General features: G+C 41.7%; 1 protein-coding gene and 2 long non-coding RNA genes across 3 annotated transcripts in view; 2 read left to right on the top strand and 1 right to left on the bottom strand.

Moving 5' to 3' along the window:
• The window catches only part of LOC307038538, a 295,724-nt gene that overhangs the window by 233,743 nt on the left and 44,493 nt on the right, over window positions 1-17,488 (top strand). The gene's annotated exons all lie outside the window — the stretch shown is intronic.
• Window positions 1-17,488, top strand: part of LOC307040948 — a 64,926-nt gene that overhangs the window by 29,208 nt on the left and 18,230 nt on the right. The gene's annotated exons all lie outside the window — the stretch shown is intronic.
• Window positions 1-17,488, bottom strand: part of il34 (interleukin 34) — a 35,827-nt gene that overhangs the window by 6,522 nt on the left and 11,817 nt on the right. The window contains exons 3-6 of the mRNA XM_079681784.1: window positions 10,449-10,552; window positions 9,463-9,540; window positions 8,635-8,712; window positions 7,936-8,043 (exon numbers count right to left, since the gene is read on the bottom strand). Of these exons, the coding sequence (XP_079537910.1) occupies window positions 7,936-8,043; window positions 8,635-8,712; window positions 9,463-9,540; window positions 10,449-10,552 (368 nt within the window). The remainder of the gene's footprint in view (window positions 1-7,935; window positions 8,044-8,634; window positions 8,713-9,462; window positions 9,541-10,448; window positions 10,553-17,488) is intronic.

Here is a 17,488-nt window from a genome sequence, read left to right as displayed (position 1 = left end):
TTGAGGTATTGCTTTTGTCATTAATACTTTCACACAGAAAGGCAAAATTATATGGGGGGAAAATGGCCATGTTGCATAATCACGTTGTGCGTACGTTTTCTAAAAGTAGCCTTGGTTCAGAGTGTTATAAATTCCTTATGGGGATTATAAAACCACATGGAGGCTCCTAGTCCAAACCATAGACTGTATAAATACTCAATGAGTGCCTACACCTTACATCCACCCACAGGTAGGACCTCAATTAGGGTTAGAGTTGGGTTGTTTTTGGTTGTTTGTACTTGTGTTCAATTTGATAGTCCTTTTTTTTGGTTGCACAGTCACACTAATTGTCATTATCAAGACAATGTAATGTATCTATGTCCAGCTGTTATAAACATACACATTTGAGGATTTCAGTGAGCTCAGTAAATGAAGGCGTTCATTATTGTGACATCATTCGTAGAAGTTACCTGCATTGTTTCCCTTTATCCTAAATCATCTGAGTTCCCTAATTGGCAAACGTTCAGAATTAAGTAACTGTCCGTGATCTGTCTGTGAGTCCAGCCTGACTGTCTGCTGACTTTAGACTCACTGTCTACTTCAACAGAGGCCATAGGGCATGTGGAAGATGACTGATATATGACAACGGTATGCATTCAAGTAACTTGTACATGAGTCCATGAAGGTTTCTCAATTCTATAATTTCCCCTCCTCGACTTCTCGACTCCTCGGTCCTCCGATAGTGACCCGGAAATGGATTTCAGCGCGCCATGTTGAAGGATATCTAATTTCTCTAAATGCACTTTGAGGACCGAGGATCGAGCATCGAGGAGGCTCTCTGAAGGAGCTATAATCGAGGATACACTGATGGTTCCTCCGTGGCTCCTCCGCGGATGTATTTCCGGCAACAGTGATGTTTCAAAGAGTCGTGACGCACGGCCAGAGGGGAGGTATATATCCAGTCTCTGATTGTGTTACGTTATTATGAGAGTGCTCTCATACTTGTTTGAATCTGAAATTGTATATATTTATATACATATATATATATATATATGTGTGTGTGTATGTGTCCGCATCTGTAGCCTGTTATTTTCTCGTTATACCGCACTGTGAATGAATTCAAAGTAAATATATATAAATTGTCATGAACACATCTGTCCATCAGACGGGGGGCTACTGTGCCTCCTGTCATCATTAATGGACGTCTCTTTAAAATGACCGCTCAGAGGAGAGGAGTTCTCATTTCTCTAACCGCCTGCTGCTTCCCCTCCTCTCTTCTCGGTTCCCCTCCTCGACTCCTCCGCTCGCATCTCCTGTGGGCGGGACTAAGACACAAGGATAGGAGTCGAGGAGGGGAATCGAGGAGGGGAATTAGAGAAGATAGATAGATAGATAGACATACTTTATTGTCATTTCAACAAGACACAGAGTGTACTATTAAAACGAAATTTCGTTGTACTGGCTTACAGGAACAGGACAATATAAAAACGTGCTAAAATTGTACATATAAATAAATAATAGTGACGTGGTGCTGATAAAAATGAAAAATGAGAAACCTTCCATGTCTGCCATAAAGAAAATTGTCCAGGAAGAGTTTTTTTACAACTGCTACCACTGGGCCAACAGTGTTTAACACAGAGTTTCAAGAGGACACAAGAATCGTAATGGAAAAATAGACTTTAGATAAAATACCTGCACAGATTGGTCAACAAGATCAAAGAGTGTGTTGCTTTCATTTTCACTCAACTTTTGGTGGACGGTAAATAGAAGCTGAATTCAATTACCAATGATTGAATGATTGCATTAATTCTCAATATTGATCAATAAAATCAATGTCCTCCTTTGCGTCGAAAGGAGCCAGTTGAGGTGGTTCGGGCACCTAGTTAGGATGCCACCTGGGCGCCTCCCTAGGGAGGTGTTCCAGGCACGTCCAGCTGGGAAGAGACCAAGGGGTAGATCTAGGACCAGGTGGAGGGATTACATCTCTTCGCTGGCCTGGGAGCGCCTTGGGATCCCCCAGTCAGAGCTGGTTGATGTGGCCAGGGAAAAGAAAGTTTGGGGCTCTCTGCTGGAACTGCTACCTCCGCGACCCGACCACGGATAAGCGGGAGAAGATGGAAAATCAATGTGACAACCAACTCCAGTCAAATGTCCTCTAACCTTTACAGTCTTTTTGTATTTCACTTATTTCGTTCACATTACATTTTTTACAGTATATTACCACCCCCCTGGATTTGTTTTCTCCAACAGGGTTTACAATCACTACTATTTGTATGCCTATTATAAGCACGTGGGGAACTCTAGGACAAACAGGATTAGGGTTAGGGTAACGATGAACGCATTAATATGTTTGCTAGCAATGGGAACATTGAATCAGCATTACATGGTAATGGGTCTGGGCTAGTCTACTCCAAACAAAGAAAATTCACTGTATACAGCATATTAGTAATGGCAGATGACTTCAGGGCCCTTTGACAGCAATAAATAAACATTGCGGCCATAAATACGAGATAACTGTATCTCTTATGATAGCAATCGGCAACATTTAAAGTGACAGCGATGTGGAGTAGGTAAATAATTGCTTTCTAAGCTTAATGTAATAAGGGAACATATTTCCTCCCAGTAAAGGGTACGTTTTAAACAACACTATAGCATAGGCAGAAAGGATCCCTTAGATCTCTTGCATCAACAGAAGGACATTTCTGAATGCATAGTGTTGTGTTCTAATATACTCCTGCCAATAGGGGGCGCAGTGTAACCAGAGTATACATACAATGTTGAGAGAAGAAGAGTAAGCCCGGGAGTTGATGCTGTGGCAGTTAAGCATGACGAACAGTAAAGAGTTGAGTACCCGTATCCTCTGTCCCTTGTTTCATTAATTTCTTTCTACTAATACACAACAAATTGGCGACGAGGATGGCCGTGGCTTCTACTCCTTTACCTCCCACCTTTCTTCAGTGTCCGGGAGAACCTACTATGCCATTTGGAACATGGCTAAAAATGTTCGAAAACTATCTGCTAGTGATCGACGTGGAAGGAGCCAAGTGGCCGGATACCCGTATACGTGCAACGCTGCTACACAGCGTCGGAACCGAAGCACAGAGGATATTCTACACATTGACTGAAACGGGAACTACATACAACCATGCCGTGGCTGCACTACGGGCGCATTTCGTGCCGAAGGTAAACGTAATTGCGGAGAGACACAGGTTCCGCCAACGAGCCCAGAGACATGATGAAACAATTGCACAGTACGTCTCTGCGCTACGTGAAATGCTCGTTTTTTGTGAATTTGGAAATGCAGAACAGGATATGCTGCGTGATCAGATCGTGGAAAAAGCCTACAGTGGACGCATACGTGAACGCTTGCTGCTAGAAGACAAACTGACACTGGATAAAGCCATTCAGATTGCAAATCAGGTGGAAATGGCGGCGCGCAACGTGGCCGAGTTCTCCAACAGTGAAGTGCCTGTGAGAGAGATCAGCGCGCCAAAATGGGAACAAAAACGTCCCGCTGCAAGTAAACAAAGGCAAGGTGAGAGAAAGTCTGAGCAAGCACGAAGATGTTACAGATGTGATTCAGATAAACATATGGCCAATTCCACACAATGCCCTGCTACAAACAAAATATGCAAATCCTGTGGAAAAACTGGGCATTTTGCCAAAGTGTGTCGTTCAGAACAAAAACGTGAAGTGAGGGAGGTCGTTATTCCAGAACTGACTGTTTTATTGCTGAATAATTCTGCCCCAAAAGAGAAGAAAATAATGTGCACTGTAGATTTGGGACTTTCTCCTGCTAACCAGTCATTTGAGATGATAGTAGATACTGGTTCTTCAGTGTCACTGCTGCCGGCTCATGTGTACGAGACCTATTTCAGTCACATACCACTGAAACCTACAAAGGTTCCTCTAGTCACATACTCAAGACAGAGAATCCCAGTACTAGGGAAACTGCATTTACGTGCATTCCATGACGGAAATACTGCCTCAGCTACCCTTTTCATTGTGAAGTCAGGTTCAATACTGCTGGGCCTGGACCTGTTTGAGGCACTGGAAATGGTCATCATGAGAAACAGAGTGGTACTGAAGTCAGAGCACACAGTCAGAGAGATAACAACCCCACCTGCAACTCCTACTACACCGACACCTACTGCATCTGCACCTGTTAATACAGTTTTACCTATGGGCTGTGTTAGGAACGTAGTACACAAAGTAAGAGTGAAAGATGAGGTGAAGCCTGTGCAGCAGAAATTGAGAAGGCTTCCATTCTCAGTCAGAGATGCTGTTTCTGCAGAGTTAAAGCGCCTTCTTGATGCTGACATCATTGAAAAAACAGATGCCTCTCCCTGGGTATCACCGATCGTTGTGACTCAACGAAAGAACTCATCTAAAATAAGGATGGGTACAGACCTCAGGGAGCCTAACAAGGCCGTCATAATGGATTGCTACCCCATTCCACACATGGAGGAGCTCTTCTCAGAACTCAGAGGAGCTACCATATTCTCAACCCTCGACCTGGCTAATGCATACTACCAGCTTCCACTGCATGAGGACAGCAGAGATCTGACTGCTTTCATTACTCACGAGGGACTTTTCAGGTACAAGCGAGTTTGCTATGGGCTAGCATCAGCACCCTCAGCATTTCAGAAGATGATGTCCATGGTGCTGAAAGATTTACCTGGAGTGCAGGCATATCTGGATGATATCATCATTTACTCCTCATGCCGTGCTGAGCATGAAACCCGCCTGAAAGCAGTACTGTACCGACTGCAGGAAGCTGGACTAAGTCTCAACACAGATAAATGCAAATTCTACCAGGACAAACTAACGTATCTAGGACACAGCATAAGCAAGGAAGGTCTGCTGCCAAATGATGACCACATTGCAGCTATTCGGGATGCTCCATCACCCAGTGATCCAGTGACTCTCAGGTCTTTTCTTGGCCTAACATCGTGGTACTCCAAGTTCATACAGAACTATGCAACTGTGGTGGAACCAATGAGAGATGTGCTACGCAGAGCTACATTCACATGGACTGATGAGGCACAGAGTAGTTTTCAGCAGGTTAAACTACTCATCACAGACAGTTCATCACTCGCTCTTTTTGACCCGTCACGGCCCACCATAGTGTCTACAGATGCCTCAGACTATGGCATAGGTGGGGTGCTGACACAGATACATCGTGACAACACTGAAAGAACAGTGGCATTTGCTTCGCGCTCTCTTAGTGCTGCAGAGAGAAAGTACTCTGTGGTAGAAAAAGAAGCTTTGGCCTGTGTGTGGGCTGCAGAGCGTTGGAGAACCTACTTGTGGGGAACAAAGTTCACCTTAAGGACTGATCACCAAGCTTTGACCACACTCTTGGCTACAAAAGGCATGGGGAGAGCTGGTATGAGAGTAGCAACCTGGTCGGCCAGGCTACTCTGCTTCAACTATGATATTGTCTACAGACCCGGTGCTCAGAACCATGCAGCAGATTGCCTTTCCCGCTTGCCACTGCCACACGGACAGGACTGCACCTCAGACACGGAACCAGAGATGGTTGCTGCTGTCTCTGCCCTGCTGACTGCTGTTCCCTCGTCTGACTTCACAGATGCCTGCACTTCCTGTCCAGAGTTACGTCAGCTACGCAACTACATGACAGACGGGTGGCCAGCTTCATCCAAAGGCCTTCCTGCTAACATGTTGCCGTACTACCAGGTGAGAAATGAACTTTCTGCACATGGACAACTCATTCTGAGAGGGAGTCGCAGGTTAGTTGTTCCAGTAAAGCTACACTCACACATGGTATCCTTAGCACACGAGAGCCACCAAGGCATTGTACGCACAAAACAGAGACTCAGAGACTTGTATTGGTGGCCTAAAATGGATGCACTGGTACAATCGGTTATCGCCGCCTGTGTGTCCTGCCAGATGAATGATAAAACAGCTAAAACTAACCCTGCACCTATGACACCAGTCCCTCTGTCTCAGGGGCCATGGCAAAAGCTTGCCCTCGACATCGTGGGCCCATTTGAGACTGGTCCGGTGGACTGTAAGTTTGCTATTACTATGACTGACTACTATTCAAAATGGCCAGAAGTGTGTTTTGCCCCAAGATGCACTACTGCAACAGTGATCACCTTCATGAGATCAGTGTTCAGCCAAAAAGGGAACCCTGTGTCTGTGGTGACAGATAACGGTCCACAATTCACATCCTCAGAACTCGCCTTTTTCCTAGAAGAAAGAGACATCCAACCCATCAGGACTACAATCTACCATCCAGAAGGAAATGGAGCGGTGGAGAGGCTAAATAGAGTGCTGAAGGAAAGCATTCTCACGGCACAGAGAGAGAACGCTCCGTGGAAAGCTCACGTTGCTGAGTTTCTTCAGGTCTACAGAGCTACACCTCACGCCACTACAGGGACATCTCCGTTCCAGCTCATGTATGGAAGAAAAATGCGAACCAAACTCTCAATCCTGCCACAGCTTACGGATACTCAGGATCAGGAACTGAGAGACATAGTGGAAAAGAAACAGTGGCACATGAAAACATATTCTGATGCAAAAAGAAATGCCAAGATTCCCAAAATACATCCGGGAAGCCTGGTGCGTGTGAGAAACCTGCTGCATGTCAAAAAGGGAAAGCCAAAGTTCAGTGAGCCTCTGAAAGTGACCAAGCAGAAAGGACCTCACAGTTACACACTTGATAATGGAAAAACCTGGGATGCTTCACACCTGTCGGTGCTTCCAGAAACATTCACTCCTCCATCAGAAGAAGTGAGGCCTGCTGAGCCAGCTACAGTGCATGGTGCTCAGAGCAGGAACCAGCGAATCAGAAAGCAGCCTGTTTGGATTGAGGACTATGTCACTTAAACTGTGGTTGAATTAATGTTTGAAAATGTTCTGCATATTGTGATATGTGAAGTTATTATCATTACCGATGGTTTCATGGTTACTACGTAAGTGTCTGTTTAAAATGCTAATGTTATGCATGCTGTTCAAGGGGAGAAGTAACTCTTTTTAAGAAGGGGGGAAATGTTGTGTTCTAATATACTCCTGCCAATAGGGGGCGCAGTGTAACCAGAGTATACATACAATGTTGAGAGAAGAAGAGTAAGCCCGGGAGTTGATGCTGTGGCAGTTAAGCATGACGAACAGTAAAGAGTTGAGTACCCGTATCCTCTGTCCCTTGTTTCATTAATTTCTTTCTACTAATACACAACACATAGTATTCAGTTGCTCAATTAAGTTTAAGTATGAACTGTAAGAGCTAGTGTTTCAATTTGTATGAGTCACAATGTATCCTTACACAAGTCTGCGACCTCGTCTCCACATTAATGTCTTCCTCATGTTAAATGTCCTGTTTTCTCTTGGTAGAAAGATTGTTCTCCGATTGTCTAAGTGTTTTCTCTATTACAAAGAGCCAATGTTCTCCAATGTTAGCTTGTTAGACTTAATGAAGCTTCTTAACTGCAAAAAGTATTAATTATTATTATATATGCATTCATTTTAATTATCGAAACATCCAATTCCAAAGTGTGAGGTCAAAGAGGACATGGAATAACCGATGTTGATAAAACACCAGGACAGAACTGTCAGTATTCAAGGGAAACTACATTTATTACAGGATTCTTCTTGGAATGAGTACATGGACCGTTCCGCAAATATAGTGAACAGTCCCAGGACCTATTCCAAAAGAATAATTCAAGATGTCTTTCATATGCACTTTCCTGTCAGATCAAAGAATGTACTTAATTCAGCTTAACTGAAATCTTGTTGTACCATCAAAAGAAGCCACATTTAATTCCCCAATGATTGAATGATCACATTAATTCCCAGTATTGATAAATAGGATCAATGTGACAACTTATCTCCTGTCAAATATCTGACAGTCTGAGAGAAATTCACTTACTGACTTAATTGCTTAGTTTGAAGAGATACAGCTGTGGTACACATTCATGAACTTTGGCTTACCTCAGCCGGATGTGACTGTACAAATACGCCTTCCGCATCCCTGAAGCGCCTTTCCAACTCAGTGGTGTATTGACGTGAAGGATGTCTCCCTGGCATAACCCGGATGATCTGAGAAAAATATAAGCGTGTTTATTTTAAGACAATAAACTTAAAGGCAGAATACATGGATGAATGGATGAATCAACTGTCTTCTCAATTCTAAACGTTGTTTGAAATGGAAAAGTTGGCAATAAAGAGATGTGTAGCTTCCAAATCATTGCCATAATGTGAGTTATACAAAATGTGTTTTTAGTTGTGGTTTTTTTGTTGGTGACTTTTTTCTCATGGGTGTCATTCATACAGTCTATGGTGTCATTGTGTCATTGCCTTGGGCCCCTCCCAGAACTTAAGGAGGGAGCTGGCCTACTGCAGGCAACCCCCTCACATATTGGGCTCATCGAAAAAGTGATCAAAAAAGGGCAAACTGCATTTTGAGAGCTGCAGGGCCAAAATCGACTAAAACACCTTTCCCTCCCAAATGAGCAAACATGAAGGTTTCCATCACAGCTGATCAAAGAAGGAGTCAAACAAAAGAAGCTCTATCACTGATAACACATGCTTTGTGTTACACACATTCATTACCACATAATTACATATGGTATGATCATGGGTTTTGGACAAATTTAACAAATTGCATCTTTAAGGAGATAATATTCCTACCTTTTTTAAAACGCCTCGGTTGACCTGGAACCACAATCTCTGGAGAACTAGCTCATCCAATCCCTCCACATGTAACCTCTGATGGACCAGCAGAGGAGAGAAGTGTAAGAATCATGTTAAACATAATTATGTAACCATTTTAACTGAACATAATCCAAAATTATTTTGATGATACACTGAATTGTAATTAGTTAGTAATAAGTCGTTTCTTACAGGAGAAATGCAAAAAGCTTAACGGCAATAAGTGTTGATATATCTCGCCCTTCAGGGGTATATGTCTCCCCTTTCAGAAGAGTAATGTGAAAACAACTATCAAGTCAGCACAGTCAAGGTCAGACACTTACAGGAACATACACATTTTTCAGTTAAGGAGATTTTTGGACACATATAGGGAAGTCAAAATCATATGCCAGGTTGAAAGTGAAGTGTAAATTCCTGCAAGCGCAATATATAAAACACAAAAGGTCTTATAGATAAGTGTAGTATTTTTTTTGTATTTCTTCTTATTCCCCTTTTATTGGCTGCTGATCTTTATTCGAAATACTTAATGTCTCTAGATGGAACAGTTAATGTTCAACAAACTACTTTACGGGAGCAAACAAATACATCTTAGTGGCATTTTAAGTTAATTTTATTTTCTTAGAAAAGATTTAGGGCAAAATATTTAGTTGGGACAGCGGGAGAGAATGGATAAAGCCTTGAAAAAACCGAGTAGGTTGATATGTTGGCTCACATGGCAAGCATCATCTGAGGAATCTCCTGAGCCAAGTCCTCTGGCAGGAAAATCAAATAAGTCACGGAATCAAGAACAAGAATTGTGACTTTTACCATTCTGTTAATGTTTGAAAGTTTGAAGACTTCCTCATAATGGACCCTGATGGTGTAGTTGATGGGGAAGTTGTGCTTCTGTAATACATGGAAAAGGAAAGATTCATTAGCATGTGTCTTTCATCAATCAGAGAGATGTAAACTTTGTTTGTCTTTCAGGAATTTGGTTGTTACATTTATGTTTGGAGTTAGCAGATTTACACATATAAACTTGTGGTTTGTGGTGGAAAATCATTAATGAGAATGTTGCTAAAAGTATGTCAGACAGCATCCAAGATATTGTGCATGATGGATAAAGGGACAGTCCTGATTCATTTAGTGGTCCAATTGTCGTAAGGGCAGTCATAAACTTAGAATGACGATTAAGGGTAGCTCAACCAAAGCTACACACCGGTTTATTTGTAACTTGGAGTACTTTTCAGCTTGTGATAACAGTTCTATAATGTGCTTTGCTGCTCTATCCGACCTTTGTCAAGGTAAATCATACTGATGTTCTTTGGTTATGATTAATTTGGGCTTTGACTTAATTTCTAAAAAGAGACCTGTGCAAAGAATTATTTTTAAGACATGGCCATTTACAAGTCAGAGTAGGTATACAAAATATACTTTCGAGTTGAATTATGGGAATTAAAGGTACAAGTGTTTTTGGAACCTGTATGGAAGGATTAAAACTAAAGCTATCTCTGCAACTCATACTTTAGAAATGTGTCTCTTGCATGAGCCCAATGTTTCTGAAGTGCCCCTTTTAAGGTTAATTGATACAGAAAACCAAGGTTTCCCTTTTTGTGGAAAATGTGTAATCGTTATCATTATCATTAATTATTGTTAACTTTTTGTCTGGGGACATACAAAAGAACCTCAAATTAGAAGTAGAAAAAGATTACCTCTAGAATGAACCAAATCATGTGTTTATTTGGGGGTGAAATTAGCTAGCTTGCCTCCATATTGACTGAGACATGCTTGCAAATGTGTCATCACTCTCTCACCATGTACCGCCGCCTGTTGCTGAGGCTACCGTTGAGTGTCTTCAAGGCTGTGCACATGCTGGCTGGTGTTGGGGCCATCATAACAGGCGATAGCAGAAACAGGCCTACGGAAACCAGAACAAATAATGAGATGAACTGCATTACCAGTCATTTTATACTCTTTTCACATTGCCCTTCAGGGATGTCCCAACCATGTGTATACAAAATAATACAGTTAAAGTACTACAGGTGTAACAGTTTTAAAACTAAGGACAAAACCACAATATAAACGTCTATGGTCTCGTGTCATTTCAACATTTTCCTGAACACTTTATTGCCAGGAATTATAGGTAATAATTTGGGTTTTATTCTATTCATTTACAAAAAGTATTCCCTGAGATATATAATTTTTAATCTCAACCAGGAGAATGACATTTGGACAGCAAATCCATCCAATGATCTGTTGAGATATTTCAGTCTGGACCAAAGTGGAGGACCAACCAACTGACATTACCATTCTTGGGTAAACATATCTCCCGGTACCTCTGAAGTCTAGTAGTAACAAGGTAATAAAACATTGACAGCAAATACCACAACCTCTTCTTAAAGGTGTTAACGATGTCATATTATTGTACTGCCTTTACTACTGATCCTCAACAGAGGTCATATGATCATTCAGACGTTGCCTTTTCGTTTTTCTGGACATTATTAGCAAGAGGTTGCTTGTTTTTCAAGCAACGACTTCGCATTTTAACTATTATCTAATTATCTATTATTATATTACTAATTATCTTCTGTTTCCACTGAAGACTTGTTTTTTTGCACTTTATAATTTACGTTATGTTAAAACATCCTGGTAAACTACAGACATGTGTCAAACTTCCAGTGCGATTAAATCAACCACCAATTCAGTCAAACTAGAATATTTTGAAAATTGCCTGACATTCTTTATTAAAGGGCCCATGTCATGCTTTTCCGGTTATTACCCGTCCCCTTGTGTGTTATGAAGGTTTTTCTGCATGTAAACAGTCTGCAGAGTCAAAACCCTCAAAGTACACCCTGTAGCGAGTAAAACTCTAACACAGAAAAGAGCTGTCTATGCTGCCCCAGAACGCCTCGTTGGAGATTTCTCTTTTTCCATTTCTCATTTTCCTTTGTTTGCTTCCTGGGTTCTGTGACGTGTGAACACCCAAATCAACAACAAATGACCAGATTGGCCTAAATGGTCCAATCCGTGGAGCACCTCACACACCAGGATCCCTTGGCTAACTAACAGGGAGTCCCCATTGACTTGCATAGAGCTCCCTGAACGCTGGTAATAGACGAGTTGGGATCATGGAGAAATGCTCACCGCAGATCCATTCTCACAGCGTTATAAACCTTTTTCTTACTCAATATCAAGCCACACTTATTGTTTTTACTTCGGCTGTGAGTGTTTGTGTGTGCTCAGGATAAGTTTAGCTGTGTCTCTTTGTATCGCCGACCCGGAAGCCTGTACGCTCCTCGCAGCAGTTCGCAGCAGCAACGAGCCTCGCAACGAGCCGACCAATCAGAGCACACTGGGCTCACAAGGAGGGGGGGGGGGGGGGGGGGGGGCTGGGCAGGAGCTCCAACAAGCCTTTAGGACAGAGAGTGAATACACATACTATGCAGAGATGCTGTATGAGAAACCAATGTGGGTTTGGAAAATTGCACAATTGAAATCTATTCTAGTGGACCTCAACAATGGAAATATGATCAGTAGAAATGGCCATGTCATGGGACCTTTAATACTATAATTATGTTGTTGCATACGGCAATACTCTACTCCGGTAGAGCTTTCTTTCTTTTTATAAACATCCTGCAACGTCAAACCAACCGGCTGTCATGGGGTTTAGCTTGTTTTTTTACTTCTTTACTTCAACTTATCTGCTTTCACCCTGACATCAGTGAACCAATCATCTTGTTAAATTCAGTAATCAGTCTGTTCTCTTCTGTTATGCTTTTAGCTGCCATTTCACTATTTCCTATAGATGCTTCACCACTCCACCTTAAATAAGGATCTAGCCCCAGGTCCCCTCCTAAGAGCCCCAAAGTAGATCACCATCTAGCCTCCGGCCCTTCAGGTGTCGGTGAAACATCTAGTAATGCTACTGCGACAGCTAGGAATGTGGCAGATTTTCACATAGAAAATTGGTGGTTAATTATGCAAGAATACAAAAATGAACGGCAGTCGTCTTCAGTGTGTGATCTGAAAAATAAGATGCAAGACTCCTGACAGTGCTGTTCAGGTTTTTTTTTAAAGGAAACACATGTCCTTTTGAATGTAGCGTATTACATGAGAGTGTTGACTGAGGAAAAGAGAAAGTCTTACAGGTGGGAGTGTGAAACTGCTGCTGCACCATCTGGAAGTCTTTGTGTGTGAAGACCAAGGAACAACTCATGGATCAGAAAACTCATCACTATAAGATGTAGCATGCAAAAGCAGCATATAGAAGTACAGACATTATAGTTGACCTTTGAGCAAACATTTTGACCCCTTATGAGATCCAGGCTATTTAAAACATGAGTCATATTAATGGTAAATTGGAAGTAAAAACTCAGCTGTTATGTCAGCATGTTTGTCTGTGCAAACTGTGTCTGTGTTTGGTTGTACGCGTGAGGGTCAGAATGGATTCATTGCCACTGTAAGACCTTATATTATTTATACTTTTCAAAATAGCTTTTCATAGTATGTTTGTGGAACGAGTTGGAGCAGATTTCACCAAAAACACACAATCAGGGGACAAACAGGTTTTGATGTGTTGTCTCTCACCTCTACTACTTCCACTAATTCTAACATAAACGTTTATTTGTAAAGTGCAGTGTTTACTGGAGCAACCACCACGGCTGTTGCTTGAATAACTTCAGTGATTTAGCCAAGAAAGCTACTGTTGAGGGTGAAAGTGTCAAGCATTCCATATTAAACTGTTTGACTGAAATAAGTGCACCATCCAAAACTCATCGTGCTCTGCAATTTGCCATACTTCTCAGTGTGAATGCGCTTATGCACTCAAAATAGTAAAAGTGCGTACAGTAATAAATAAGGGCAAGCTTTAGTTTAGCATTATACTTCCTATGTACCAAGTGAGTGATAGCCTGTAGCAAATGTACTCCATAAACTGTGATTACTGTCAGCAAGCTGACTACTGTACAATAGCATTGCTGTGACACGTAACACTGCAGTCATTTTTATACATGGGAGGGACTGTCATCTACCACAGAACAAGACTACGCAGGGATGAGACCAAAACCAGCTGGGTTTCATCAGGGCAGGGGGACACCGTGATGGGGAATCTGTTCATGGTACTAATGGGACATGGAAATGTGATCCAAGAGGTCTAGCTTGAGATAAAGTTCAATGGGTTTATCAGCTTATCAGATGATAGTGTGAGTTTGCACATATTCATTTGGCAAACACAGTGCCTGAGCCTGGTTGACCATTTTTGCCAAACAACGCATTCTTTCACCAGAAACCCTACATTTATGTAACCCTGCTGTGCTGAGTGACTGGCTCCATTGAAATGTATAACAAAGATAATGTCAGTCTGTTTGAGGCATGTTAAAATGTATTTAACATGCTTACAATAAAAAATGCTTTAATGCTAACATTAAATCTTTTTTTTAACCAAAAACGTAATTTTCTTTTCATGTTCTTACACAACGAGAACAATATTAAAATGCAATATTGATGATGAAACAGGGCAAGATTAAAAAGTGAAAACTTTAGAGGAATCCCTCTTAATTTTTCTAACCTTTTCTAACCTAACCATCTTTCTCTGTTACTCTCTCTCGCTCTCTCTTTGCTAAAGACTACATCTAAAATACCTGCCGAAATCAACAATGGTACAAACATGGAAATCCATCCAATCCAACATTTAAATTTTTTACGTACATTTTACTTAAAAACCCAAAGCTTTTAACCTCATTGCGATGCTACGAGTAAAGTCTGGGGCTCACCAAATTCAATAATACTCATCCACCAGCCATGATGGATATCTTAACAAATGTTTATGGCAATACATCCAGTGATTGCTGAGATATTTTTGTTTGACCTCGACCTCAATTATAGAGAGCAGATGTACAACAAGTTATCCTGTTTATAAGTACAGGAGTAAATGGCTTGTTTGATGGGGTGTAGCCACTGTAAGCACCCAAGGGAGTACAAGTTGATTGCTTTCCTCTCATGACACAAAGCGTAAGGCCCAGGTTAGGAGAATGGATGACAGGAGTCACTGTTTCAAAATACGCTGCAAAACATACAAAGGTCTCACAAACAGAGGCCTAACCAAACCTTAGCAATTGCTTAAATAATCCTCGAAATAGCTATGCTAGCCCACAAGCCTGGTTGGAATTTTTTGCAGCTCTTATGCCATGATCTTTCTGACACAATGCAGCCATCTTGGTCCTCAGAAAAGGAATAAATAATCAATTAGGGACCAATAATCTATTGGGGACCAATTGCAATTATGCCTCCTCCGTTGCTAAAAATAATTGTTGAGCTCTCATTTCTGTAAATGACGATCCATCTGTATATTTTCAGAGGCGGGTGGTCTCCGTAGCGTATTCTTTATATAAGTTCTGTCCCCCTTTTGGGGACATAAATCACAACAGAAAAAACGCTGAAACTATTTCGCCTGGTATGGGTGCCAAACATTGACTGAGTCAGTCAGTCTATCCAGGTTTTCAATAATGTGATAATCAAAGGATTTTAGTGTTTAAAATCAAAAAGGCTGCCATGCCAACTGATTTTATAATGGCCGCTGCCTCCACATGTTTTGTATGTTATGCCTTATTTGGGAAAACATTCTGTAGAATTTTTTTTCACATTTACCAAAATCCACATAACAGCCATTTTCACAAATAAACCATCAATCAATCAATGTTTATTTATATAGCCCAATATCACAAATGTTACATTTGTCTCAGTGGACTTCACAGTTTGTACAGAATATCAGTATGACAATACGACACCCTCTGTCCTTAGACCCTCACATCGTACAAGGAAAAACTTCCAGAGAAAACCCACAGTTTAAAGGGAAACATGGGAGAAACCTCAGGGAGAGCAACAGAGGAGGGATCCCTCTCCCAGGACGGACAGACGTGCAATAGATTCCGTGTGTAAATTGAAAAGATAATACATTTGCAACATAGGTAGTCCACATTTTTGGAAATGCATGTGTGTATAATAGGAAGATGAATCCACGAGGATATCCATCCAGGACTTATGATCCAGGACCACAGCCACGACTCAAAATCCAGGACTCGCGATCCATGACACAGGACCGCAGGGTCATCCATGACTCCGGATCCCGGCGTATATAGACACCAAAAAGAAAGAAATTTGGGGAAGCTGGGTTAATCGGAACATGAGAGTACACAGGTATAGACAGAGAGAAGGAAGAAGTAAGATGTCCCCCGACAAACTAAGCCGATATCAGCAAAACTAGGGGCTGAATCTAATCAGCCCTAACTATAAGCTTTATCAAAAAGGAAGGTCTTAAGCACACTCTTAAAAACGGATAGGGTGTCTGCCGTCCGAACACAAACTGGAAGCTGATTCCACAAAAGTGGAGCTTGATAAGAAAAGGCTCTGGCTCCCATTGTACTTTTAGAGACTCTAGGAACAACCAACATCCCTGCATTCTTGGAACACAATGCCCTAGTACAGGGGTTGGCAACCTGCGGCCCTCGAGCCGCATGCGGCCCTTTAAGCCCTCTGCTCTGGCTCCCTTGAGCTTAGACAAAAATAAGAAGGAAATAAAATAAAAGTATTTTTAGGACTATTTATATTTTGTTGCATGGTTGAAAATGTTTCGTATTTTGAGGTGATACTGTGACACATAAATAAAAAACAAAACGGTTTTAATTAGGTCAACTAAAATATGCGTCACATCCTGCTACGGTCCCGCGCCAGCGCTTTTTCCTGCGGGTGAATAACCTGAGCGAACTATGGATAAATCAAAGTACCGGAGGAACACAGGATTTAATTCTGTGTGGACAGAGTTATATGCTTTCACAGCAAACGATGCTGGTTTACCGCTATGTTTGATATGTAGAGAGAAGTTGTCAAAGGTGCTGCAGCCTTTACGTATCGAGGAACAACCATAGACTATATATAAACAACACGGGAGAGGAAGACAGCTGACGATCTTCAGTCATAATTCAATGGGGTATGTCATTTATTTCAGAAAACACTTTTTGTTATTATTCCATGGAATGCTCTTAACATCCCGATAGCAATGAATATATTAAATGCTTTGACAATCAATACATAAACAAATTAATCTCTGGAAGCCGTAGCACTGTAAAAAGCACGACCAATCATCTGAGCCGGCCCGGCTAAAATAACTGGATGGCCTACCTACCTGTCAGCCTTCCATCTGTGCACAAACTTATCTCGTGCCCTCATTGGTGATGTGCACGTTCGTGTGTTTTGGAGGAGGGGCTCTGTAAGGAAGTCTGAAGGAAGAGGCAGATTTTTTCCGGTTGTGGCCCTGTCTCAGGTCGACTATTTTCATTTCCTCGCTCCTCTGTCCTCTGTCTCACCGGAAGTTGATTTGTCTGCGCCATCTTGAGTACCGTCCCATGGCTCTTATTTCTCCCGGAGGACCGAGGATTGAGGAGCGATGATGGAGGAGCGATAATGGAGGAACCACCAGTCCATCCTCCGATGAAATCCTCAGATACTCGCCCCACCCCCTTACTGTGTATCGCTCACTGATTGGACGATGCAGTGCATGCACTGATCTCATGCTTCTTGTTCTTGACATGAGAGCAGTACCCCAGCGGAGTGAAGAAAATAAATGAAACTCACGAGAGTCACTCCTCAGTTTAAACTGTGTTTTGTTTCAATTCATGTATCATTTAGTTACAAATATGTGATATATCTGAACAACAAAGTGGTCAAAAATCATTTTATTCATTTATTGGAAACATTTTCATGATCGCTTTTTTCGTTTTATATTTTCATTTACTGTCATTTCCATTCAGTCAGTCATTAAGTGCTATTAAAATGTTAATGTGCTACATATCTAAACAAA

This window comes from Notothenia rossii (genome assembly GCF_949606895.1).
Source record: "Notothenia rossii genome assembly, chromosome: 5".
NCBI classification, from domain to species: Eukaryota; Metazoa; Chordata; class Actinopteri; order Perciformes; family Nototheniidae; genus Notothenia; species Notothenia rossii.
Note: the sequence above shows the minus strand (reverse complement) of the source record. Positions and strands in the feature narration are given on the sequence as shown.